Consider the following 27,853-nt stretch of genomic DNA (forward strand, 5'->3'; position numbering starts at 1 on the left):
TCCTCCTTGTTTCCCATTGGCTCGGAACTGCTCGTGTGTACATTCTGACCAATCACATTAATCGGTAGATGTCGGGTTTTCTGTCGTTGACCAATGAGACTCAACCAGGAAGCGAGACAGCAGAATTACTACACCACAGTGAAGAATATTAGCGATATAACGGTGAGTTTAAACTCGGTAAAAGACTTGTACAACTGCCTAGTATGGCGGTTTGTTTTATCGTCTCACCACCGGACTATAGCCAATATTAATGTGCTGCTTCTTAACGGTTTTCCAGTATCTTCAAGTTGCTCAACACCGTTGTTGACACATGGCTAAAGTCCATCTGTGCAGCTAACAACATGGAGGTAAAGGAGGTAGAAAGGTGTTGCTGTGTAGTCAGAGTGTCAGAGGCTTATTCACCAAAGAAACCTGTGAGCTGCAGCGGAGTTATCATCCATGCTCAGACTGGAACAGTGTTGTGCCCCGGCCTCGCGTTTTCCCGTTTTCTCACCGACACAGAGCCCCTCTCTGCAGACCACAGGTTCCTGTCGCCCCGCAGCTTCACTGAGAAACTCCAAATCCGCGTCAGCTTTTCTACTGAGCGAGATCTGGGCAGCGGCCAGTTTGCACATGGAGAAGCATCCTCACCCTCCAGAAGCAAAACAACACGCCACCGAGAAGTTTCAGCTGAGTTGCTGATGCTGGTGAACTGCCTGGAGTTCAGACAGGCTTTCCAGGCAGTTTTCCAAGAGGCTGACCAGTGGCGTTTCCATGCAGATGAAGAGGGTGAGGAGCTGATCAGAGATGCCCAGTTCCTCAGCTGGTTCGCTGTACTCAAGGTGGCAGACAGCTGCCCAAATTCAGGGACTAGCATAACCTGGCAGAGCAGCTCATCTCTCCAGAAAGGCTGCCCTGTCGTGGCATGTGGCTCACCCTTCGGCTCCCTCTGCTTAGATCTCTTCATCAGCACCCTCAGCAGGGGTATCGTCAGTAACCTCGCAGGAGAGGACAACGCTGTCATCCTCACAGATGCCCGGTGCTTGCCAGGCACCGAGGGCGGGGGGTTATTTGTGGTGAAAAGCACAGACAACGTGCGTCTCATTGGACTGATCGTGTCTCCCTTTGGTTGGAAGGCCAACGAGTGGATAGGCCTCACTCTTGTCTGCTCCATCCACTCCATCTTCAGGAACATCATCGGCTGCATGAGCAGTCAAGATCCACTCCGAGATGTTTGGCTCCATCCAGAAGAGGCAGGCCTCCACATGTCTGCCACAGCTCATGAGACAAAAGCTGTGAAATACCCCACTGTGTGCCTTGTGGACAGTGGACAGTTCTGGGGCTCTGGGGTTGCTGTCGCCTCTCGGCTGGTTGTCACCTGCCGACATGTTGTCAACGGGAAATCGAAGGTCAACCTGAAGTTCCATCACAGGGACAGGTGACAACACATTGTCTTAACCTATTAGTGGGCGGTCAGTCACTCCCTAAACACACTCTTTTCTGTACAGAGAGGATTCGAGGGGAATAGTTATCCAAAAACACACTAAAACATGCTTATTAGACTCCTTTCACTCTTTTTGATCGCTCAAAAATTAAGTAAAACATAGTAAAGCTGGTAGTCTTGATGATTGGATGAACTGTTTTATTGTGTTTTTGGGTTGACAGTTCCTTTAATTCCTTTTCTTTTAAAGGGTAACACACCCCTGAATAACCCCCCACAGGTGCTTTCTGTTTTCACTTCACTTTTGCTGATTGGACCTCTTCTCAGGACAATGGGTGCTTTTCATAATGCTAACCTGTCTCTTTTATGTCCTTCATGTCTTCCTCCCGTCTTATGCTGCGTTTCAGTCAACGGCAGAGGTTGGAATTTCCTAGATGAAATTCCTGACATCTGACCTCAAAGTGTTCCAGGAGCACAAAGGCGAAACTTAACAAACACCTTGGTTGACCGTAACAAAATGTTGTCTCTTTGGCAAGTGTAAACTTAATTGAACCCTCAGCAGTGCAGCCTCCTTGCAAATATTAACAAAATAGAGTAGGAAAAGTGAAACATGAGGTAACTACTTGGAAATGTATCTAAATATTCCATTCAAAAGACTAATACAAATACTGTAGTCTACACATACACCTACCCCATCCCCATGGGTGCTGCCATTGTTGTGTGACGTCAGATAACTGCTCCCTCATAAATTTCAGATAGATGTATGTGCCACAAGTGTTCAAGTAGACGTGCTATTGTAGTTTTTCTAGTAGGAAGTTGGACATTTTCGAGTTCTGAGTTGTCTGAAATCCAGCATTAAAGGATGTCCAGCATTCCAAAAATGATGTTACAGAGAGATGCAAGGTGTGGAGACTACTCACCTCAGCTCCTTCAGACACCTCCTCTTTCCTCGCCTCCTATCTCCCCTAGGTGCATTTGAGGGATTTGAAGAGTCTATGCGGGGCGGGGGGACGATGTCCATGTCACGGGAGGAGATGGGGCATGAGAAAGCGCAAGTTAGCATAATGTAATGTATGTATTCTGTGTTTGATTGGAATTTCCCCTCAATCTCATGTAATCTGTGTAAAATTTCTTGCACCTGCTTGGGCCTTGGTCCAGTCACATTGGAAATTCATCCGGGCGTCGTCAAGAATATGTGCTTCTGGTTTAATTAGCCAGATTAATTGAAAATGCCTGAGTGTGGGTTCAGGGTCTTTAGGAAGCTTCAGTGTGTCTCACCACAGTGTGTACTATGTCTGTTTCACAGAGTCCATGATATTGTGGGTGATGTGCTGTTTTCCACCAAAGCATCTTCACCCTACGATATGGCTTTGTTACAGTTGAGAGACTCCCCCACAGGGGCTGTGGTCCCTCGAATGGCTCAGCGTTTCAGTCCAGGTTTGATTTCAGTCTTCTTTAGAAGAAACAGTAAAAATGCTTTTTAGAGCAACATCTTGCTGCGTATTTAGTGCCAGAGGAGATTTTAGTTCTTCACACTAATGAAACAGTTGTAAGATTGATGTTCAGCGTGTTTTCTCTGCCTGCAGGTGATTCTGTAGTTGTGGTAGGATATGGTGGGTTGGGTCGGAGCTGTGGCCCCTCCATGACCTGTGGTGTCCTCTCCAAAACCATTAGTTTGAGTGACAACCCTGTCATGCTTCAGACCACTTGTGCAGTACAGGCTGGGACCAGCGGGGGTGCTGTGGTGCGGAGATCCTCAGGAGAGCTGCTGGGTGAGAAAGAAACCGTGCAACTACAAAATCATGTACTCTTTTCGATCAGTGGGGGGCATAAGACGACCACAGAACACCTTCAATGTAACAATGCAGCACATGTGTGGAGAAAAGGCAGCTATACACATCTGATTGCTCAATCTGCACTGCTGTATTTGCTATTTTGAGAGAATATAATGATTATTTGCTGTTTTGCAGGTATAGTGTCCAGCAACACAAGGGACTTTGCTACCAATGTGACCTACCCACACCTCAACTTTAGCATCCCAGTGACTGTTTTCCAGGGATTGTTGCAGCGCTTTAACCAGACAAAGGATGTCAATGTGTTCAAGGTGTTGGACACCACAGAAGAAGAAGTCAGAAGGGTGTGGAGGCTACAAGCTGGTCAAAGCAAACTATAACAGAGGACCCTGCACCTTTAGACACATTCAATTAAAAGATGTTATATGGATTACATGTAAATCACATTAGATAATTAAATTAATATTATGTGTAATTTTTAAAACAAAACAGGTGTTTTCAAATGTATAACTTTATATGTTTCATATGTCAGTTTGTTACATAGACACAAAGTCACATATATGCAGTACATGCACCTAAAACAACAATCATTAATTCTTAATGTTTGCATCCGGAGTCATGCAGTAAATAGTGTGAAATATTTATAACACCACAAACAAGTTAAAGTTACTTTAGTTCCTATGGACACTGTATAATTGTACTATAATGCAAATAAATTAATAAAATAGTTTATTCTGGTGACACTTCAACGTAGGCTGGGTATATTTCTGTCCACAGTCGTCACAAATTACCCACATTATAACAACTAACATAAAAGGAAGATAAGTAGAGCTGGAGGGCTGAATAAAGCAAGAGTAATTACCCACTTTTCTCCCAAAGCAACAGATAAAATGATGTCGCAATAAAGTACACCAGGCTTCACGTGTAATATCTAAGTTTCAGTTATTTTGCACTGACAGCATCAAGAAAAGACGATACCCTTTTCCTGGAAGATTGTGTCAGGATTTACACCTGCTTCTGTTACATATGGCTTGTTTTCACCGGGCAGGAGGAATATTCAGCATAATAAGCTGACAGGTTGCTGAACATGATTGGTCCCTTTGGGTAGCCAGAAGACTTGCTGCTGGTATCAGGTATTCAGACATCTGTTGGCAGGTATACCCACTCAGGCTAACACATTTAAGGTTTCACCCACTGGGACATTACTGCTACTGATTTCCATTATCACTGAAACGTGAAACTGAGAAATGACATTTCAGAGGATTGGTTACTGTCAGTTTTTACAATGCTAAGACAAGCGTTCTTGGCCTGGGCTCCCAAAGATGTGCATACACTGTGACATACTGTAAGGTTTCTATTTCTCTGTTCCCAGACGGAGTAGTTCACAGAGGAGAGGCAGGAGCAATGTCCTGGGGAGGCTGAGGAGAGAGTTTTCTATAGGTATTGTGCTGTTAGAAGTGCTGATATACAGACCTGGGTCTGCATCTCATTTCTGCTGGTTTCCCATAGCTATAAGCTACACTCCACTGCAGAATGAGGTAAGGCAAGAGTAGAAGTGAGCTGACAATAGGATCTGCCCCTCAGAGGATACAGAGTTATAGCATGTCTTTGAAATGGAAATTTGAAGATAGGCTGCAAAAATTATGTTTTTCCTCAATGTTTAAGTTTAAAAAATGAAGTTGCTTTATAACTTTTCTTAAAGCGGCTACAGGGAACTTTAATTTTGTTATCGATTGTGCCGACCCCTGTGGACAAAACAAAGTCAATATTGTTTTAATGCTGTACCACCAGACTACAGCGCAGCTTTCTTCAGGCTGTGAGACCCCTCAACTGGTTGTCAGCACTCCATAAGAAAATAATTTAATTTTTTTTACTTTTCCGACTTGGTGACAATAAAGAAACGGCTTATCTTCTCTATGATGTTCTTGTTCGCTTATGTAGGTCATATAAAGGGATCAATATTAAACTGAGACTGTTTGATCTGTTTCTTGTAGTACTTTAAGCTGAAGGTTGAAAACGATGTGGATTAGTTTGTTACCTAATTTAAGTCACCTGATCTAAAAATCCAACATATCCAACTGGTTGATTATATTTGTAAAACAGCAAGATTTTAAAGCATAAATATAATGAAAGCATTTATTTCTATGCACAAAACTCTGACCTACTTGTCGTTGGTGCATCATCAGTTACAGAAATTGCTTGAGTGAGATTTTGGCTCAGGGACAAGGGTGAGGTAATGACAGGCTTTGTGGTAATTAGAGCCTAACCAATATTTCAGCATGGCTGATATTATCTGACAAATCTGGCTTATGACGAACATATTGGCTCATACACGTCTGTCAATATGTAACAAGAAACAACAGTGAAGATCATGGTGAGTGCCTCACGCATTCTCATGGTAGAGCAAGAGGGAAAGTCTGAGGAGCACCAGTCTATAGGCTTCATCCTCTGGACACCAGTAATAAAGTGATTTGAGATATTTAATTCTGGACCAAAGTGGATGACCAACTGACCAAGCAACAAACCGACAAATCAGATGAGTTTGTTTTAGTGCTAATTAGCAAATATTAGCCTGCTAACATGCTGAACTATGATGATGAATGTGGTAAATCTTCCGAACATCAGCAGGTCATAGTCATTGCAAGCATGTAAGCATGCTAATGATAGCATTTAGCGTGACTCCACCAATTTCACGTCATTAAGTTGTCTGGGGGAGTACTACTGCATTATGTGGCTAAGTTGCGTTGTGGGTAATGTAGGCACCAAGTTTCAAAGAAATAAAAATGTGTGACATAAAAAAGATATATTTGGTTCTGCTGTATCTGTTACGATCATTTGTTCTAGGAGTACTGCTTTCCGAAACCCGGTACCTACATTACCCACAATGCAACTGAGCGACATCACGGGGCAATACATCAAATTACATGCTGCGTCCTCTGGAGCCACTAAAGGCTTTATACTACTTTTTCTCTCATGCTGAGGTATTCCCCAAGGTACCCATACTTTAATTTGTAAAACTGTTAGAGTCACCCTTTAACACAGCCTGACAGAGCTTGCTAGAATGGCTGTAAACTCTTAGCCTGGCTTACAGTCAGATATATATAGATCAATATCAGCCTTAAAAACCAGTATAAACTGAGCTCTCTTTTTGAATTAGCATCGCTTACAGAAAAAAAATAGCTGTATACATGACAGATCCTACATGTCATGACAGTCGTGAATCAGACAAAGAGAGAGATCAAACACACAGACTCAGATGTACGGTGGCCAGCTGGGCCACTTAGACCAGTTTATTTTATTTTTTTATTAAACACAATAATTGATCCACATTATGATACGATGTACACTTTTCAACTAAGCAGTATATTCTGCTAGTCAAGGCATTGATAACGGGACTAATATGTGACAATCTGTCTTCTGATACACACATTATATACAAGCTAAAGAGTGATGCGTGAGAAACTTTTTATTTTTTTTATAAGTCATGAATGAGACAGAGCACTACTGTCACATATGAGCCGAAGCGTATGACATAAAAAGTCAATGGGTGCTTTTCAATACTCTCATGAGGCTTCCTCTCTTTATCGCCAGTTTCCTGCCTAAAACCAAAACTGGTTATCTAAATGTTGCTGATCCGCAGAAGGAAAAGATGAAAGAGGCCAATTTGGACTATTGAAATGCACCCAATCTTTCTCCATTTTTTATGCAAGCACATGACAAGCACCTGCCACTGCTTAAAGTCTCAATTATGCATCAGCTAAAAACTGCTCAAAGATGGTTCAAAGGACATACAACAGAAGAGAACAAAGATTCACAAGTATGGGGGACAAAAATCTTGACTCCAGAACCATCATTTCCTAATAGTGACATTTCCCCCTTCCCCTGCCCTTTTAAGAACATCCTGTAACATTAAATACCCCCATTACATATGCATCCTCCCTCTCCCAACCCGTGCAACCCTCTCCCTCGCTTTTTTCAGTGTTGTTCTGAGTGTGAGAGCTTCACCGCGTCCATCTCTTTGAAGGATTTGTCTGTGTGTGTTTGTGTGTGTGTGTGTGTGTGTGTGTGTGTGTGTGTGGGACCATCAAGATGCTCCTGTATAGACGCTGGCCTGTTTACCAGATATATCCCCCATCATCCACCTCTCCCACCTCTCCCTCTTCCTCTTCAGCCTCCTCTGCAGTCTCCTCAGCTTCTTTCTCTTCCTCGTCCTCCCATCCGACCCCACTGCCGAAATCACCTGAATATGCCATTTCATCATCTACGGAGAAACAGAGAGAAAACAGATTGAATTATCCACTGTGGCCATCTTGTATATTGTAATTACTTCTGTTCAGTGTGTCTTCCCCATCAACTTTGATGGAGTCCTTTCTGTACCAATGAGAAATGCCAAAATCAATTTAAAAACATTGACTTATATGCCAAAAAAGAAGGGGCATATGTTTGACTTTGTCTGGATTTTAATAGCTATTTCTAAACCTTGCCAGGGGACCCATTCTTATCAGGCGCAGGTTCAGTCCAACCAGTCCTCATTTATCTTGAAAGACTTTTCTCACAGCGACAAGCGGCGCTTTAGAATGCAAATGACTTCGGACACATGAATGTGGCACTGGTCCCTGCAGTGAGTTATGTTGCAGTGGGCCCCAGTCCTTTAACATAAAGAAAGCCTTGTGCAGAATGTGTGTGTGTGTGTGTGTGTGTGTGTAGGGGGGTGCTGCGGAGAAATGGGTCAATCCGCAGCGGACATTTTGAGTTGTTTTTTTTCCTCGCTTAAGTTAAAAATTCTGTTCCTATATATTGACAGCTGAAACCTATGTGACTCACCGCAGTCTGGTTTGCCACGAATCCTAGATCCGGCCACTTCTCCTCCGTTTTGGTCAACACACCAGCACTCTCCCCTGTCACACTGCTGCTTCCTGTAGTAGCCATCCTCATCACAGCTGGGGATGAATCGGCCTGGCATTGGCACGCAAAAATAAACAAAAAAAAAGTCAGATATAGTAAAGCGACCTTATATACCCTATAAGACCCTGCATGTCGCATAATCACTCCAAAGCCCATGAATCATGCCTCATTACACATGGCACCGAGCCCAAGTGAGAATGTAATGCATGCAGCATATGTGGCAGCCAATTTCATATTCCATGAATACAAATATGTTCTATGAGCAAGATAGGGGTGAATAAGTATTAAGTCAGCATATTGCAGCATGTTGGGGTGGTGTGGGGGAGTGTGTGTGGGGCGGTTAGCTAATCATCATAGGATAAGGGAGGAGAAGATATTGGAAAGTTTTCAATTTGTGAAGTATTACATGAATATGAAACACAGCCTGTGTTCACGCATGAGGAAAAGATATTGTAGCTGCATTTATCACTGAGGTCAAATTTAACTGAATGGGCTATTTGTCTTAAAGGGACAGTTCAACCGAAAATCAAAAATTCATACTTTTCAATTTCCCTGTAGTGCTGTTTATCCATCAAGATTGTTTTAGTGTGAGTTGCACTCAGCTATCCATTAAAAGCACGCAAAAACTCAACAGCAACACTAGTAACCCTAGTTGCTCAAGACAATCCACAGACCGTTGTGAGCAGTTTCATGTAGGAACTGTTTCCTTTGCACAGAAATAAAAATGGATGACGTGGATATATAATTTTGATTTTGGGTGAACTGTCTCTTTAAGGAGAGTAAAGCTTGATTTATGGCAGGGTGCTCAACACTTGAGTGTTGTTCAATAGAAATCAAAGTGCCAGGCAAAATGTTCAATTCATACTTCTATGAAAGGTTTCAGGTGTCTCCATGGTAACCAGACGCTAGTCTGCAGCAATACAAAAGTGTCCAGGTTCACAACATGAGAGGGAACCGTTGAGTGACACTTTATTCTGTTGAATATACGTAATTTCTATCAAAAGTGTCAAACACCCTGCTGTATATTAGGCCTGAACTGGCATACTCCTCACATGATGTTCAATATTTCAAAGACAACTTTTATGTAAATAAAGACAAAAAAAGTGTGACATTAATGAGACAAAACACAGCAAAACACTGTCCGTCGAGTCTTTCAGGGGAACATCTGAGTGTTGAGCTGGCAGACTGCCCCCTGCTCACTGCTCTGTGTCCTTGGAGAGTCCTGAGTCAGAGCCCAGCCAGCCAAAATCTGCAGTGCGCACATGCGTGCACACACATGTCCACACACACACACACATTCACCCGCTCACACGTACATGTAAGACACACTGACGTCTGCTTTCCTTTGCCGTCTGTCAGTATCAAGTTCTAATCCAAAAGACTGATCAGCGACTAATCCCTGCCTCCTGCTTGTCGTCTACTCAATGAAAACCCCTCGAACGGGAACGACAGATCCAATTGGGTTGAAATGCTCTTATGAGGAGTCAGATACCTACCAAACTTTCTCTTGCCACCGTCTTTAACTTGGATCCTCTCGAGTTCGGCCAGGCAAGGTGGCTCTTAAAAGAACAGAAAATTATTTTTACAAGAGAAAATAAAGGAACAAAGTGCACTCCTGGGCATGATTAGACACAGAACAGAAATAATGATGATCTAAAATCTGACAACAACTATCAAAAGTCAGAGTGAAATCAGTGTTTTCTAATGATCTGCAAATTTTAAGACCACTTTCCATGTCTTTTCTTTAAGATCAGCATGAGCTTGGGACTGAGACCTAGTTTCTGCTTGGCTGGTTGGCTGACTCCGAGAGCTGTAGGAGAAACAGGCTGTCAACAAGCAGCAGGAATGTTTTTAGCTCCTTGCGGTGACCCCTCCCCATAGGGGGGCAGGAGGATGAGTAGGAAGACAAATAGTGACGGACCAGCACACAGCACAGAGGTGGCTACACCTGAGGGCCTTGAAGTTTCAAAGCATGTGCCAAGGGAAATATGTCAGCACACAGGCACGTGATGAATGTCTGTGTACCTACAGACCATAAACCCCACAAACCCTGCCCAGGATACTCACTCTCTCTCCAGAAGCAGAGGCACCACTCGGCAGTGGACACCTTGCCGTCCCTGTAGGAGTCACAGGAGTTGAAGAAGGGCCGGATGCACACCTCGTACTTGTCCAGGTTGATGGCAGCCAGCTCAGCTTGGTCCAGGTACAGGTCACTGTTGGTGTCCAGCTTGGAAAACATCCAGCCTATGGAGTCCTTACAGCTGGCCACCAGGCTCCTGTCCAGCACTGCAAACACAAAGACAGACAAACAAACATTCATTTTTATCAGGGGACAGCTGTACAAATGGAAAACGAAACCATGCCAGTGTGCTCAGAAATATCTGCTGTTTCAAATATACAAATCCACCCTGTTGTTTTATGTTACTTGTTTCAGCAAAAAACTTTTTTTTAATGAAAATGGCATTTGATCTCATCATTATCAACCTTTTGCAAGAATTTACCACTTAAATCTTTACAGCCTAGTTAAGACCTGGGGTCAGATGCATAAAGCTTTGTGTAGATTCATGTCTAAAACTGTGTGTACGCACAAAGGCAGTCATGAACTTGTAGCCGATGCAGCATGCTCCTGTTTGTGATGCAGCATTATCTTGATTCATCCACCCAAAAGAGCTACTGAAACCTTTCTGAGAGCTGCAGAAAACATGACAGTAGAAGCATCACCAGCGGAACCATAAAGCTAAATTTGAGAGGATTTTATTCTCCCAGTTAGACTTGTTTTAGCTTTTCTGATTTTCCCTTTCTAAGTCATGCCATTTTTCACTCGGTTCTCCAATATGAGTCATGCAAGTTTGGTACACAGATGAACCTCAGTCAACTTTCCCCTTTCCTGTCAAACTAATTTTTATTTTGTCGGATGTAAAGAGTGCATTAGACCTCACCATCAGCTGAATATCACAACAATACCACCAAAGACACCAATGTTTGTTCAAAGGTAACATTACAATGTACGGTCACATTATCCTGATGCCATAATCTTCACAGACACTTTGCACGGTTTATAGTCACATCTTAAAGGGGCTCTGTGGAACTTCTGTGTTAAGCTGGAAGCCGTAGCTTCTGTTGCTCTCTGTTAGTGGAGCGGAGAGAGGCACTGAGGCAAGGCACTCAAGAACGAGCATAAAGTCACATCCTTTGAATTGTTCTATTTGGAATCCAACCCAGGCCTAAACAGGACCTGTGTGTCATGTTTCTTAGATCGGTCACTTGCAGTTATTGCATTGATACTGTTGCTCTTGCTCATCAAGGCTACCTTCTTTAAGCCATGTGAAAGCCCACCAGGTTATTTATTTCAGAAGCATAAAGGGGTTTGGTGGATTTTACATGTTCACAGTTGTGTAGTAAAATCCCCAACAACTGTAGTGGCAACTTTAGTGTTAGCAGTAGCTCGCAGGCAACAACATCCATTGCCTCCACAGAGACACAATAAAAGACATAACATCTTGTTTAGACTTTTTTTACAGCTAGTATACTGCCTTTTTTATAAAGTAGTTCTAACTCCCTCTTAATGCAGTCGGGATTCATTAAACAGTAGCTCTAACCTGATGTGGTGCTGGCTGCAGTGGTTCTGGCCCCGGACTTGCTATTGTTGTTCTGCTTGGCATTGGTCTGCAGAAGCTGGAACCAGTCCCTCAGACGCTCCCCGAGATCAGCCAGATCCTGTCCGGTACAGCTCTCTGTGGAGGCCAGAGGAAAAAAATTAAATTTGTTGCACCTATTCATGCTGCTGTGATGATTGCTTTACTAGTGTGTGTGTGTGTGTGTGTGAGACAGAGATACAAAATAAATAATAATACAAAAAATATATTTATTTTTTGTCATAGTTGTTGTGTGTGTTTGATCTTACCATGTTTACTCTCCTTGGATGTCGGGGCGGCAGTTGGACAAGGACACAGACCTGAACACTTCAGGGTAAGATCCTTCCCCGTAAGACACGCCTGCTGCTCCAGCTTGCACTGCAGCACAAACACACACACACATACAGTGATTAAACGCACACACACCAGCAACATCGACAAGGGGACACAAAGGTGAAGTAAAATGAGTTATTGCTGCAACACAGATCAAATATTCATGAGGTGACGGACTGTATGCCTTAATTCAAATCTGAGATTTTCTCCTGAATGTGCTTTCCAGCCTCACACAAGGTCAGGAATAGTGATCCAAAAGACAAAGCATAAATCAATAAAAACACAGGATTCTGTCACCACAAGCCCCCAATTGGTCCTTCTGAGGCCATATATCAGGGCTCTTTGTCTTGGTTTTTTTTCCCCTGAGAGGCTCTACACACCGCTCAGCTCAGAATGTGCAAGGTGTATGTCACAATTTACGCCACAATGCAAGGTGCATTGTGTTAGTACGTATATAACATAAAGTCAAAGCTGTGAATAAATGTATCACCATCTCACTGATGCACATATCGTTATACATAGGTACTGTGTCGTATTTCAGTACAAACATTTCAACACATGTCTGCTACCTAACCTACATTGGTAGTAGGTGTTAAGACCCTTTTTGCAATTCTGATCAACACAACATGCAGTATGTTATCACAAAGCATAGAGACCATATTGTGAAGCTGAATCTACACACACATGAGTGTCCTTTTCACTTCTATATTGTAGGCGATGCTGTGCAGTGTCACTGCCAGTGATTCCCACCTACACTCAGTGATTATCTACCTTCGGTTCTTTTCAGAGAAATACACATGTTCACACCAATTAAGGCAAAAAAAACAAAACAAAACAAAAAAAAAATATATTTTTTCTGTTTTTAGACTTAACCTGCCTTAATTGTTTTTGTCGACACTTGGGAGCAGCGGAAACGAGCTGTAAGCATGATATTAATGTACAAACACCTCAAAAAAGTTTATGGAGAACATTCTTGTAAACACTTAGCCGTGTTTATGTCTAATTGTTAACTTGTGACCTTTTGAAATGTCGTGAAAAGAAAAGAAAAGAAAAGAAAAGAAAATTACACAAAGTGTAGTTTCATCAGAAGTAGGCAGCTTTACACATGGCTGTAATAGACAGTAGAAAAACTAAAGAAACGGAAACAAAACCAGTTGTTTACCACCAACACACCTCAAAGAAGATGAAGAAGAAACAGAACTGTTCATTTTTAGTAGATTGTGGGATACCGTTTTTTTTTTTCATCTAAAATGACAATTATGTTTGATGATGAAGTGACGGACTGTGTGCCTTAATTCAAATCTGAGATTTTCTCCTGAATGTGCTTTCCAACCTCACACAAGGTCAGGAATAGTGATCCAAAAGACAAAGCATAAATCAATAAACACACAGGATTCTGTCACCACAAGCCCCCGATTGGTCCTTCTGAGGCCATATATCAGGGCTCTTTGTATCGGTTTTTCCCCCAGGAAGATTAGACAAAAGAATCATTTGGTCTACTCATCCGTTCCTTGGGAGTGGAAACAGCTGATCAGTCATGAGTTCAGTGTTTGCTATATCAGAACTTATTCAGAAAAGCTGTTTCTATCTCCAAAGTGCTTTAACTCTTTTTCAAAAAAGACAAAAAACAACTCAAGCAAGGGGGGAAAAATTAATTACAGAATTGACGTTTTGTCAAATGTAATTTCCATCAACCAATGATCAATAAAAACATGGACAATGAAGCCGTTGATTTGGAGGTTTGTTTATGGCCCACTGGTGAATGTAGGTAACTCTGTTTTGGTCTCCATGAAGGAAAATATCTCACTCTTGAGCTGTTAAATACTATTTTGGGTAGGCTGAAGTCAAATGATTGTTCCAAAAGAAGACACATTGATTCTAACTGTAACTTAACTTAAAACCGTAGCCTGTATGATTTAGAAATGAGATTATGAGGTTGGTCAACAGTATATCAGGCACAGGCAGGTAACACTAACACAGTCTTATACAACAGTATTAATCACACCTTCATTGAGGTTATAATGATTTTTTAAATGGTTTTGGAGACGTTCTGATTCATCTTTATACTAATTTTGAAGGATGCAGGTGTTTACTCTGCCCTCATTGATATAAATGGGAATGACAGTATAACACCTCTTAGTATAAATCAACATACTTAACAGCAACACAGACTGCAGCCTCCAAATCATTAAGTTTAATCAACATCTCTCTGAAACAGTTTCAACAAAACTGAACATTATAACCTTCATTAAGGGAGGATTTATTTCAGGATTGTTAGACTTTATTGCAAATGTATGCAAAGTCACAGAGACAATAACGAAACCGCTGTTCAGTGCAATTAATTATGTTCTATTGTTAAGGTTTATATCAGACAAAACCTCCAGTAACTAATTCAGTTTGGTATTTATTGGCTTCAGTGTACCTTTGAGGCATAGTTGTGTCCGTCCGACCCACACACAGGCCCGGAGGAGGAGATGGGACAGGGCTGACAGTTTCCATCAGGAGACCGGAGAGCAGGCTGCTTCAGTCTGCAGGACAGAGGACACACAAACACTTCAGCCTCACGAGTCCAGCTGAGACAGCGACTGCTGTGCTAATTCAGAGTACAGACACAGCAGCAGCATCCTGGACATGTAGCAAACAGCCCTGCTCCATGTTGTCTGAATGTATTAGCTTATCATTAAACAGCAGGCAGCCGCACTGCACTGGTCCACAAACAAGCTTTATTATCATCACTGTGGCTGACAGGGAAACACGTCCCAGACCAGCACAGGCCACCGACTGGAACTGGTTTGTGTTATGTAAGTGTGCATTAACGGAGAAGATTTTTGACTACGCAAGTGTGTTTTGGGACTTAGTCAGCTCTTGCCCAGGGGTGGCAACACTCACCTGTGTTCGAGTTTCTTGCGGTTGACGCATACAGCTCTCTGGTAGCCCTGGGCGATACACACCTTGTGTCGGCTGCACTTAACCTTTTGACAGGGGTCCTTGGTGGTGTCTACATCTGGGAAAAAAATAGAAAATGAGATGTATACTGTGGTTTCCTCACTGCTTCGCTTTTTACCCTTTTCTCAATCTGTCTCTGCCCATCATTCCACTTTTCACTCGCAGTCTCAAACCCCAAATCTCTCTGCTCTATTTGCTTGGCGTAACCTGAAAGTCAGCCTAAATTATTAGAGCATTGAACACAGAGCTAATGCATTGAACTGTCTCGCACTTTATTCTATGAACATGAAAATGAAAAGCCTTTCTTTCTAACAGGATAAAGTAGATTCATTTGTTTCTTATGCAGCTGAACTTATTTTGAGTTTTTTTATATGCAGGCAGCATATTGTGGAAAGGGAGATTTCCTGTCTTTTTTTAAATTTTAAAGCAGTTCTGAGTGCTATATAAATAAATACTACAGAAGTATCAAAATGCTCAATCCATGGAGCAATACAGACAATAGGTATTCAAAAACTGTGCCTTCAAATGAGCCACCAGTACAGCCGTAAGGTTGTCATGTTACAACTATACAGCCGCGACCACAGCATGGCCATGGCTGCCAAAACACAGAGCTCATGCGGTGATTTATAATAGAACTAGATAGTAAAAAATGGCATCCATTCAATCCAGTGAGAATTGCTCAGCAGGTTCATACGCCAGAAAAGTTTTCTGGCTTCCAGGTTTACTTCCTGGTTATGCGGCCCACTGAATAAGTGCAGCAGAGTTTCTCCCACTGGCCCCACCCGCAAGTTCCTGCTCTGCCCATAGATTTTACATTTTATGATTTTTAAGTTTTACAAAATCAAACCTGGATAGATAAAAAAAATTCAGATTAGAAAGAGTCATAATTGATCTTGTTTACAGTTTGAGGTGTCCGGTCAACAGTTTCACAGATGTGTCTTTTGGGTCACATGGGAATACAGCGATCAGTCACTGGGAATAACTGGAAGCAAAGGCTGAGCAGGTCTTAATAATACATTCAAGGGCAGAGCTGATGCAGAAACATGCTGGGCAGTGCCTGCTCAGGTATGTGAGAGCTGACCAATCAGAGCAGACTGGGCTTGCCTTTAAGAGACAGGCACTAAAACAAAGCACTCAGACAGAGGGTGAATAAGGGTGCTGCATCAATGGACAGTATGAGAAATATAATGTGATTTTTGAACTTAAAAGCACATAAACAGTTTCTAGTGGAGCCACAAAATAAAAGCATGAACAGGAAATTATCATAAAATGGGACTTTCAACTACATTTTTAACTTTACACGTTAGGTGACATCCTAAGACGAATACTGTTCTTGATGTACTCCAAAGCCTGCAATGGCCAGCTCACTCCACCTCATCCATCACATTCTCTGCTTGCACCTAATGCTGGACCGCGTGTCAGCACCCCACACACACTCATATGTCACAGCTGTCTCTTCCTAGCAGGCCGCCCCGAGCCCGACCTGGATGTCACACTCCATTCTCTTCATATCCCCCAGCCTTTCTTCACCTACACGATCCATCAGTACAGCACAGCGGAACACAACTTATTCACTGTTTCAGGTTTCATCCATATGACAGAGGTCCTTGTACTCAACCCCTGCTCTCCTGTTTTATAGCGCTGTTATTATTTAGCAGACAGGCTTAGGATCTCCTCTGTTGTCCTCTCCGGTGGCTGAATACATTAATGCTGCCTACATCACAGGATTATCGAAGCGAACCGACAGATATCTGATTTGAGAAGCAAATCCAAAACAATACACCCCCCTGTCAGGGCTGAGCTGGTTGTATAACTGACTGACTGACTGCTCTGACTGAGAAACAGTGAGGCTCCGAGGCATTAATGCCCAGACGCAGACTCCTCATCCATTTAGACTGTCAACAGTGGAGCCTTATTCTCTGGTCGGCATCCCAGTTGGCATTGATTGTGTAGAGTATCTCAGTGTACGGTATCATACACATCTCCCAGCTTTTCCCTCGCTACTCTTTTGTCACTGCCCGCCTTCCTTGCAGGTTTGATGTTCCACCCCCATCTAATTCAGACCAATGTATCAGCAAAATCAGGATGCAGCAGCCAATTAAACCCTGACGATACTTCCCGACACGCAGGAGGACAAGGAGATTAAGGTACTAATGGGGATACAGGACACGTAGCTATGCAAAACTATGTATTCTTACAATCCATCCAAGGCAGATTTAACCAATACTCCAGCGAAAGAAATTAAAAGCAGCAGCACGCAAACACAGCGCAGATAATCCTGCCTTCTAATAGCAAAACATTTGTAAATAAATCTTGTCAGTAGCGAGCGGCTACAATGCTGGCAAAGCTTTGTGTTGTGAGTACAGAAGCATAAGGTGGCTGCCTGAGCCTCATGTTAACTTAACAGGCTTCCACGGATTAAAGCAGTGCCTGCGATGATGACGTTTCCATAGCAACAGGCTCTCCGTGGTCCGGGAATCATTTCTGGGTTGACTGTGATTTGCAGCTCAATCTGGTGTTTCTGAGAACTCTCTCCCTCTCCGTTTTCTGTCTATCAATCTAGCTTTCTTCCATCTTTTCGCATTCCTTTGTCTTCTCCTCGGATCAGACGTCTTCACTCTGTATTCGCGCTCCTGCTCTGCCTGCATGTTTATTATTTTCCTCATCACATCCAGTCTCTTTCTGTTCAACCCCCCGATGCACCCACCGACTTCCAGTTTTACTTTTCGAGAGTCTCTCCTTTGGTATTAAACTAATGCCCGCAGCAGTAAACCTCTCCTAATTAGGCTCCCCGTGCTTCAGTCTAATCCAATCCCGATTTGCATGAGGTTTATCCCTGCAGATTGAGGATAACGGAAGTCTAGCTCAGGCCCACATCCTCATCATGACCCTCTTATCTACTATTTACACACTCAGTCAGTAATAACATCAGTGCAATCTTATTTTCTAGGTAGCAGTGAAGCCAGACATGTCTCTGGCATATCTACAGTTGTTAGCCCAGTTAATGCAAAAATAGGCTTGCATTCTCACAGTGGTAAAACATAACCAGCAAGCCAAGAAACGTAGAATGAAGGTCTAAACTTAAACCTCCATTTATTGATTTTCTTGGCTACTTGCAGGCAGTGAAAACACAACCCTTACATATTGCCACCTGTGATGGTGAGAGCTGCTTGTTTACACATCCAGCAGACATAGAGCAATGTTAACATTCATTTGGGGTCCTGTCTCTGCCCACCTGATGAATTTAGGGCCAATATTCACTCTCCTTTTAGCTCTATTTTGGTCTCCACCAACTCCTGAGAAAAATGTCTGGCTGCTAAATGCTATGTTATGCTATGTTTACCAGCTGACTACTGCTATAAAGAAGCGCGTCATTCGCAGTGAACCAAACAACACAGACACAATTCTGCACTAGTGTGTGATTTTGGATAGCATGCCAAAGTTACAGTAGCAAAAGAGGCTTGACATGCAAGGGCCCTGACACAACTGGCCGACAATCAGCCATTGGCCAATGATTAGGCCACTGGTGAGTGTCTGTGACCCTAATAGTAACAATGTGTCCTGCACTGCTGGCACTAGTCAGCCCTTGCCAGCAGCTTTTTGGCCGATTGACAGTGTAGAATCGGCGGCAGAACCCATCAGTCAGAGAAATCACTATGATTGGCTGCTCAGATACGTGAATCAGAGTCGGGTGATGATTCTCTGAGGTTTGTCACTACAAGTGAAACCTGTCAAATTACAAAAAAACTTTGATTTAATGCTTAAGGACTGGCTCCAAATTCACTTTCTTGATTAGCGTTACATGAGCAAATCAGTACTGCTAAATATGAGGCTTTGAGTTCCTTTTTACATTTTTGTATTATACAAAACAAACAAATAAGATACAACACGTTCATTGAAACGAAAATGGTATAGATCCTCTCACAAAAATCTCAGCAAATCACCAAAGGAAGTTTTGTGTTTCCAGAAATTTACATTAAAAACTAGAATGGCACCCCGTAAAGTGCATACTGCACCTCCACCAGGTACCCTTTTATACTCACTCATAGATACCAGCCACCTTAATACACCTTATAATAAGATCCATGCATTATCCTATGAGAAATCAACCAAAATGTTAAAACCCTATTTTAAAGAAAGTGATACAAAATTTCTGGATCCGTCTGTTTATCCAGATCAGCATGAAAGTTAAAGGGGTCTATTCTGGGCCAAGACCAATCCTCCATCTAAATGGAAATCTGTTTGAGGGTGAAAACATAAACTCCTTGGCGGACATATTAACAAAAGAAAAATAAAGGACAGCACTCCCATCAAACTGTTTATTCTTGCCACATGGACATTTCTGGCAAGACACCCTTCTTCAGCGTGTATTCTGGCAAAAATGATTCTTATTTGTACGGACATATTAATAAAAATATAACAGAATATATACTATACTGCAGCTTTAAATCTCCTGAAAACTTTCTTGTGAGCCCAGAATGATTGTGTAGGTGTATAATAAAAGGGTAATAACTTTAGTTCAAGCTAAAATTAGATGAAAACTTGAAAGATTTATTTTAGAGCGTTATTAGCGAATCAGATTGACTGAATCAGATTCAGTCGCAAGAGGATGATGTGACGATGTGAGGCATGTATTAAAAAGATTAGTTTTTAATACACGGGGTAGGGACGGGGGCCTGACTCCCCTCCGGAGTTGGAGGAACATGCTGATCCCTTCACCACCATGTATGTGGGGTTTTGAATTTGATAGAAGCGGCCCCAGGTGGCCCGAGGAGGGAGAGCGGGGAGGGACAAATTTGTGGAGTGTGAAGGTGAGAAGGGCAGCAGAAGTCCCTCGAGGATTGTGGTGGCTGTTTTTAGAGTTTCAGAGTTGTAGCGGTCCAGACACAAGATGTGTACAGCTTGTAGAAAGAGCGGGGCCGTCTCCCTGGTGGGGGAGTCTGCCCTGATTTGGTGGATGTTGTGAAGTAAAAATATGTTAATAACGGTGGAGCGGTCTCACACAGGGCATCTCCCAACAAAAAATTTAAAAGTTGCACTATTGCCTTGATGTTGAGTTTTCAGTTGGTGGGTAAAGGCTATTTAAGCACCAGTGTATCAACAGCCTCAAGAGGTATCAAACTCTAGACCTTGTGAGTGTGGACTCAGCGTGTTTTCCTATCTCCTTAGTGTCTGCATTGATTTGAAACCATTGATTTCCAAGAAAGTGTCCATTCAACATTCACCTGGCCTCCGTGGCTCAGATAAGCTTCTGGAAAACCAAGGTGCACTTGAAAGTGTATGTATAAAAGGATCAGGTCTTCTATGAGTGCTGTACACAAACACTCGAGCGTCGGTGTGTGTGTGTGCATACACACTTGTTTACTCTTACAAGTCCCGATTACAACCGCTCTCCTGCCATGTTTACTGTCTTAAGAGCGAGGTGATTCAATCAGCTGCCTGATTGATGAATTGACTGGAGAAATCGACTGCAAATTACCCTGACCTCTCTCTCTCTCGGCTCAGCGCTGGCTGAAGTAGAGTGTGGTGCCTGAATGCAAATTTTCCACCTCAGTCTGTTGTTGCCGTCGACTGCCTGTGTGTTAGAGGAGTGTTGACACTTCAAAAGCTCCTTCTCCCTCTGCACGGCGATGTAGCAGTCTGGGCTGAGAAATGAGGCCTGCAGGCTCATCCGAGCTTGGGAGTTAAGACATCGCACTGATTTAGTGATGTCTCCGAGGGACAAATCTCCTCTTTCTGCGCCTTCGCTTCATTAGGCCACTCATAAAGGAAGGCAGATCAGTGGAGGGAGATAGCACACTCACGTCAAGACGAGAGAAAGGGAAATAGATAGATGAAGGGCTTTATGCTGTGTGAAATGAAAGGAGTGAGTTACTATTCATGTGACAACCTAAGGCAAGCATATAAAGCTTTGCTTAAGTTTCATAAAAGCTGAGCACACACAGTTGAATACCTACATTATAGATATGCCACTTGTGACGTTGATCTATTGACTCTGGACCCAGGCAAAAATTAGAGTATAACTCCAACTCTAGTGCCACATAAGAACATCAATACTGGATGATAATGTTTAATGACATTTTTTTATAATCCAATGCCATCGTTCTTCAGAGTGTGCAATATTTATAAATGGCAACAATGGTATGGTCAAAGAAAGATTGGGGTTATGACAAATAAATGATGGTTAGGGTTACGCAACTAAAACATTTGGTGAAAGAAGGAGAGAAGAAGATCTGTGACAAGACATGAAGACGTCCATCCACCATGCCAACCTCCACAGCCTTCATTTCATTGCACTAGATACAGTACAGAGCATGCTGCTTCCTGTATTAGCACTGAACCTTGGTAGTGGACTTAAATCATAAGATGTAGAACTGTCCACTATTGACATAGTTGACAGGATACTGGGCTGGCAGATTGGTCAAAACCTCTTATTTCATTTCATACATGAATCTCTTTCCCATAAAGTCAAAACTCTGTTGATTATTTTAGTTAATTTTTCAATATTTAAATTCTAACATGTGGCTCCTTTAAAAGAAAAACTGGATGAATATATGGAGAAACATAATGAATGCAGATGCTTACATATATGGCAATGGGGCACCAACTGTTTCAATGAGTATGAAAAAATTAAATGCTGTGGCCTTGAGTCAACAGATCTCTGTGATAGTAATTAAAAAGTTCAGTGATTTATAACACATCTTTCGATGGCAGCCATGTGGGAAACTGTTCAAACCGCAACAGCTGACGAAACTTTCTGACAATCCAGAAATCCGACCAATTGTGCAAGAGTCCAATTGTTGACCAGTTAAGCAAACTAATCGAGCATAGTCCCCCTCTTGAACGACATGTCGAACTCAGCCGTTCTAGTGGAAGTTCTGCCTGATTCTACAATGAGTTGTTGGATGCTCGTGGAACCTTACTACACATTTGGTTTCTCCTTTTATTTGCCAACCATCTGTTTGTTCTGGATAATATCAATAATGTATTGTAAGCTTAATGAATAGCAAATGTTCTCAACATTTTAGATATATATCTGTAAAAAAAACAGTTTAAGGATGTACTTGTGGTTGAAATATGGGTTCATTTTAAATGTTAAAATATTAATGAAGCCCTTCAGATAGATGGACATGTGACACATTAAAGCATTACATGGCTCATTTCAGTGTCAGTGTATGTGATTTTTGCAGTGGACTTTTTTGCATTTTTTTTCCAGTGAACAAACAGCTTCCTCTTTACAGATAAACAGAGCACAAAGATATCCTTTCACTTTTTCATACTCTCATACTCTCCTTTACAAGTCGACTCGCTTCCTCCTCCGAGTCCACGGTTTCCTCATCAACAGACTGCCTCAGAGTTGGCAGGAATAATGTTGATGTCAGTCGCTTTACACTAAATCACGGCATATTAGCTCCCACCACTGTCACTCTCTCCTCATGCTTTTACTTCCCTCCCTGGCCTTTCATTGGAAACCATAATTAGTCCTTCATTAAGCCCTTGGAAATTGCACTAATGGACTCTGCCATTCAGCCGACTTCATTTGAGCTGCAAATCAAGCGACAATGGACGAGGACACGACTCTTGTCATGACTTCATCTTGCAGGGGCTCAATTAAGGCTGGAGTCGCAGCAGGAGTCCGGGAGGAGACCTCAGACAGTGTGTACACATGTCTTCTGCCGGAGTGCAGCAGAGAAAAAGGAGGAATTAGACCGAAGGTGGTGATGGGTTGAAGTCTAGCCAATGTTTAGTGTCTCCTGGGGGAGGCACATCAGATCCACTCAAGCAGATAAAACGGAGCGCTAACATCTTTCAACCTTTTCGCTGAGGAACCACTACAAGTGTGGACAGCCAACGGCCGACCCCAGAATACAAACACGGAACATACGCAATGCTGTCCAATACGATGAACCACAGACAGTCTGGGAAGCATCCTAGTTCAAATACAGGCCACAGATTATGTCTCCACGCTTTAGTAAAAGGCTAATGACAGTTCAGTTTGAATAAATCATGTGGCTTTGCTTTCACTGCATCAGCATGCACACCAGCAGAGTTGTCTTAATATTTGCTCTACATGTATGAAATATGAATGCGCGTCAGTCCTGAGCATGTGATGAGACATTTTGGGCACAAAGATTTTCTGCAGGGGCATAATATTCATTATTTTACAGAGCCTGGGAGATGTAATTAGTATAAAAATTGGAAAAATTGTTGTGCACAGTTTATTAATTTATAAATTTTTTTTCTTTTCTTAGACTTTGACTTGAACATACGCAGGTTTTAGCTGTTCAACGTTATGTTATCTCTAAGGTACTTTAAACATATTTTACATGATAACGGACTCTCAGTTACAAAGTGAGCGTTGTAGGTAGTTTATTAACGTATTTCTTCATGTCTGTTTCACGTGTTTTACTGCAACAGAAGAAATACACTCCTGATGAGTGAGTAAAATGAGTCTTTACTTCAGAAAAAGGCCGGCCTTGGAATCATCTGTCAAGCAGCCAAGAGTCAAACAGAATTTCACAAAGAGGCTCAGAGAGAGAGTCTGAAAGAAGCCCAACAGTAGAGTGTGAGAGTGTGAGACTGATATAACAGGATAAAGAAGCAACTGCACTTAGAATGTACTTCAGCTGTGGCTTTACATTATCCTATAATGGTAGTATTTCATCTTTTACCTTCACATGAGAAAGACCATCAAGGAGGAAGACTATATTATTCTTAGACTAACATTATCAAAAGGAAACTTGAGATACTATGAACTAGGAAAAAATAGACATTTCCTTCATTGTCATCTTGCCATCATATAATCTTATACTCAACAGAATACATTATTGTTTACTTAAACTTTACTATTCTGTGCATAGATGATCATGGGATCATTTTTCAATTTATGTCCTTTCTCAAAATGTCTCATTGCACACTCAGGGTTAAGGAACAAGTATAATTCCCATATTGACGAGCCTTTATCAAACTAGCAAAAATCCACCAGTGGCCATTCAGTGGACGTCAGCCAAACCAGTGACTTGACAAGACTGAGCGGTGAAATAAGCTTGCTGAAGAAAGTGAAGCTGAATGATAAACTACCATCACACTCAGAATAACGTCACTATCTGTAATGTTCCGCTATTTTATTTGGACCATTGGCTTCATGATAGCTTGCCAATTGCAAATTACTTTATCATTTTAAATTTCTTTTCAGCTTACGTTTCAAAACAGCCAATGTCAGATCAATGTTATGTAGCTAAATGACATCTACCTGGCTAACCTTTGCTTTGTACCATCATACAAGTTATTACTGGCTAAAATCAAGATTGTTTGTCACAATACATGTTATTAACACCAGCTCATGTTAGCTGTTGTAAAGTAATTTGGTAAGGTATCCAACTATTTTCACTCAGATTGTGTTTCTCTAGCGATAACGTTTGCTAACCAAACAAGCTAAGGTTAGCCGCTGCATGGATAGTTGGTTGCTTCGTAGCAGTAGTAGATAAAGTAATTTCTAAATGATAAGCGAGCCAATTTACCAATAAGCACTGTGAGTCTGGATGAATAGCTGAAATTATCCACTCAAGAACGTAGTGTTTTACTATGTTAGCTAGATAGCAATTCATCTGTGGTTGCAAGCAAGCCAGCATTTGCTAACACTAGCCAGCTAAATCAAAAATATCACCATATGTTTCACGTGCTTTGTAGTAGTGTTAGCTTTTGACTTGTTTTTGGTGGTTGCCAGTTGTTTGTTGACGTTAACGGACTACATTTCTAAGTCAACATTAATTTGTGTGTGTTTTGGGTGGACGAAAAAGAGGCCTTTGAATTCTTCTGGAAAAACCATAGAAATCAGTCGACAAGCTGTTCTTATTTTTCAAGTTACAATACAAATTGTTCACACATTGGCTATACAAAGCGATTAATAGCAAAACCGCTTCACATTCTTACATATTCCAAAGCACACAGTGAGAAAGAGACGAGATGGTGAGTGACACTTACTGTCATTGGAACCTTGGTTTTCATCCCAGGTACGAACATAATCATCCTGCAGAAAAATGAAGAAGACAATAATTTTTTAGCAGCTTCGGAGAATGAGGAGCCACGTAATTCACACTGAAAGCCTGAGTACACAGTGTTGTTGATAGCATAACATATTAACACTCTGTCATCTTCATGGATAAGTGAAGCAGTTTACATTATCATTGCACACTGATTATAATGTGTACATTAGTCTTGCACCATGATAATTAGCCAAGTGAATCACAGCAGAGACAGATGGGTATGGGCTGTGCCTGTACGTCTGTATGGAAATGAGTCCGACAAAGCTGCACCCACAGCCCTATATGTGAGACATATGGCATCAGGGGTGAGCTCCCTTTAAAGTGCTCTGCCTTTTTCCCTACATAATTAGAACATTAATCGTTCTAATTAAAATGGGTACGTTGAAGGAGATTTGTGAAAAGGAAACACAGAGAGAAGATGGATAGAGAAGCAGAGATAAAGACACACAAAGACTGGGGAATGAGTCATGAATGAAAAAGACTTTGTACAAAGGCAGCTGGAGGAGCGTTGTAGAAAAAAATGGAGAGAACTGACCTCTACCTCCTGGTGAAATGACAGCAAAAGGAGAGAAAAGAGCCAATATTAGTGAAGAAAAGTGTCATTTTAGGTACAGGGTATTAAGCTGCAGTCAGTGACATTGTAAGGACCAGTATTCGTTTTAATGCCCCTGAAAAGTTATAACATTTAGCACTGACGCAATAAAAAGTTAAAAAAACGTCCTTATTAAGATTTCTACACTCAAAATTGCAGATTACGTGCTTCAACAAGACTTTGTGGGTCATATTTAACATGGGCCTCGCATCATCATCACCTTCTCCAAACCCCACTCTATTCTCCATTTGCACAATGTAATGCTTTACCAACTGCACGTCCTGAAGGGCCACATCCAGTGCCATCTCTACAGTACGTGTATAGTTATTTCAATGCAATTTTATCTGTAACTTAGTTAAAATATTCACTTTTCACAGTACGCTTTTTATATATTAACAGTTTACCATTTGATTTTGTATATCGTGTTTTTAACTAGCGAGGTTAGCCTGTCAGCTAGCCTAGCTAGCTTCATAAGAAGCTTTACATATACATATAATAGTAGAACCAGTCACCCTTCTCTCTGATTTATGATTTAAACCCCTTATCTAGCAGTGAGGTCGGACCAAGAAGGTGTACGTCAGTCACTTTCATTTTTGGCAGCTCTTCCAAGCGCAGAGTGTGAAAAAGAGCCATAGTGAGCTAATGTTAGCATGAGGCTATCTAACTTTGCCAAAGATTAAAAATGCTAAAAAACATGATACACAAGAACAAACGGTAAACTATGAACAACATATACAAAGCGAACTGTGAAAAATAACGTTAATAATAAAGTTCCGGATGAAAAAGCACTGACATAACTACAGACGTATACTGTAGAGTTGGCACTGGGAGCTAAAGGACGTGCAATTCGTAAAGCGGAAATACATCGAATAATAATACGAGAATTAAAACCGCAGTGTAAATTTTAAGAGTAGACTTGACTTTAAAAAAGTCAGGAACCTGATTACCTTTGAATTTATAAGTTAATCAGACAATTCAATTTAAGATGTACAAGCTATAAAGTTAACTTTATAATTTTGAGGTAATCGGATTCCTTGATTTTTTAAAAAATGTCACTTTTTTTTTACATTGCAGTGAAAAAAGCAAGAGAAACACCCATAAAAACAGAAATCCATGCAGTGAGAGTAGCATAAGGCCTTTAATATTACATAAATATAAATAAAGTGAAGAAAAATCACATACTGAGAGTATTGACCTTTCCAGATATTGTCTCAATAAACCCTCTAATTCCAAACAGTGTAACTGTGCATTACACTGGACACATTTTTGGTTGTATTTTCTTCAAATATAAAGAAATCCCACAAGAGATGGTGCAGATTTAAAGCTTTTTTGATCATATTGCTGTGTCTGAAATAAAAAAACATGAGTTATTTCAAGATATTTACAATCATCCACCCCCCCTCCCTTCTTAGCGATGACTTACTCATCACCGTAAACATTTACTGTACTGGGAGCGTGTGCCAAACAGCTCCCCGAAAGGTGATAAATCCTGACACAACATGTGAAATAAGCAGCCCTCGTGAAAGCTGGGACCTTCTTCTTTGACCCTCACAGTTTTTATTTCACAGAGGTAAATATTTTCATCACTGGCAAGGACTACACTTGAGCGCTCAAATCTACCACACTGCGCTTCTGCTGCTCGGCTCCTCATCTACTTGCTGCAGCGCTGAGCTCATTTCGGCGGCTCAATGACAGAGAAATCGCTTCCAGTAAACTGGCTCGTGTCTCTATTCTCTCTCAACACTCCAGTTGAGCTTCATGAATGATCGCAGGTTATGTTGTTTAACCTTGTCGGGCCTGACGGAGCCACGCATTAGCAGGGTAAGACCTCAAAGAGTTTACGACCTGGCCATTAATCAGAAGCCTCCCATGTCTCCTTTATTGATGCTCCAGCTCCTGCATTATTTAGCAGCTTTTCTGTATTTGTGTTTCTGCCAGGACCGATGAGGAAAGTGTCCTGCTGCGCTGACAAGACTGGAAATCAATGATTTCATAAAGGAGAGGCTGCAGAAAATGTATTAGGGTGAGAATAAATTCTCCTGAGTGTACAATGAAAGTGAGCATGAGACTCAGGAGCGCGGTGACAAGTTTGGCACACAGCAGAGGAGTTATATCACAAATATGACTCAGAGACCAAAAATCTGAAGAAAAGACTGCCGGGTTTTTTTAAGTGATTAGAGGAA

General features: G+C 41.7%; 2 protein-coding genes across 2 annotated transcripts in view; one reads left to right on the forward strand and one right to left on the reverse strand.

Moving 5' to 3' along the window:
- The first annotated feature begins 168 nt into the window (after window positions 1-168).
- Window positions 169-4,134, forward strand: tysnd1 (trypsin like peroxisomal matrix peptidase 1). Its single transcript, XM_073482309.1, has 4 exons — window positions 169-1,417; window positions 2,727-2,857; window positions 3,007-3,192; window positions 3,391-4,134. The coding sequence occupies exons 1-4, from the start codon at window positions 342-344 to the stop codon at window positions 3,591-3,593; spliced, it is 1,596 nt and encodes a 531-aa protein (XP_073338410.1). The 5' UTR covers window positions 169-341; the 3' UTR covers window positions 3,594-4,134.
- A 2,338-nt stretch (window positions 4,135-6,472) lies between these two features.
- Window positions 6,473-27,853, reverse strand: part of spock2 (SPARC (osteonectin), cwcv and kazal like domains proteoglycan 2) — a 34,267-nt gene continuing 12,886 nt past the window's right edge. Inside the window, exons 2-11 of the mRNA XM_073481868.1 lie at window positions 25,614-25,622; window positions 25,017-25,062; window positions 14,976-15,090; window positions 14,509-14,614; window positions 12,023-12,131; window positions 11,718-11,852; window positions 10,186-10,404; window positions 9,615-9,677; window positions 8,038-8,169; window positions 6,473-7,474 (exon numbers count right to left, since the gene is read on the reverse strand). Of these exons, the coding sequence (XP_073337969.1) occupies window positions 7,329-7,474; window positions 8,038-8,169; window positions 9,615-9,677; window positions 10,186-10,404; window positions 11,718-11,852; window positions 12,023-12,131; window positions 14,509-14,614; window positions 14,976-15,090; window positions 25,017-25,062; window positions 25,614-25,622 (1,080 nt within the window). The 3' untranslated portion in view covers window positions 6,473-7,328. The remainder of the gene's footprint in view (window positions 7,475-8,037; window positions 8,170-9,614; window positions 9,678-10,185; window positions 10,405-11,717; window positions 11,853-12,022; window positions 12,132-14,508; window positions 14,615-14,975; window positions 15,091-25,016; window positions 25,063-25,613; window positions 25,623-27,853) is intronic.

This window comes from Pagrus major, chromosome 15 (genome assembly GCF_040436345.1).
Source record: "Pagrus major chromosome 15, Pma_NU_1.0".
NCBI classification, from domain to species: Eukaryota; Metazoa; Chordata; class Actinopteri; order Spariformes; family Sparidae; genus Pagrus; species Pagrus major.

Excerpts from the sequence above, each read along its gene's own strand:
- tysnd1 (XM_073482309.1), top strand. The coding sequence starts at position 342 with ATGGAGGTAAAGGAGGTAGAAAGGTGTTGCTGTGTAGTCAGAGTGTCA. Across the intron at positions 2,858-3,006 it reads GGCTCAGCGTTTCAGTCCAG|GTGATTCTGTAGTTGTGGTA; the intron begins GTTTGATTTCAG and ends CTCTGCCTGCAG. Across the intron at positions 3,193-3,390 it reads ATCCTCAGGAGAGCTGCTGG|GTATAGTGTCCAGCAACACA; the intron begins GTGAGAAAGAAA and ends GCTGTTTTGCAG.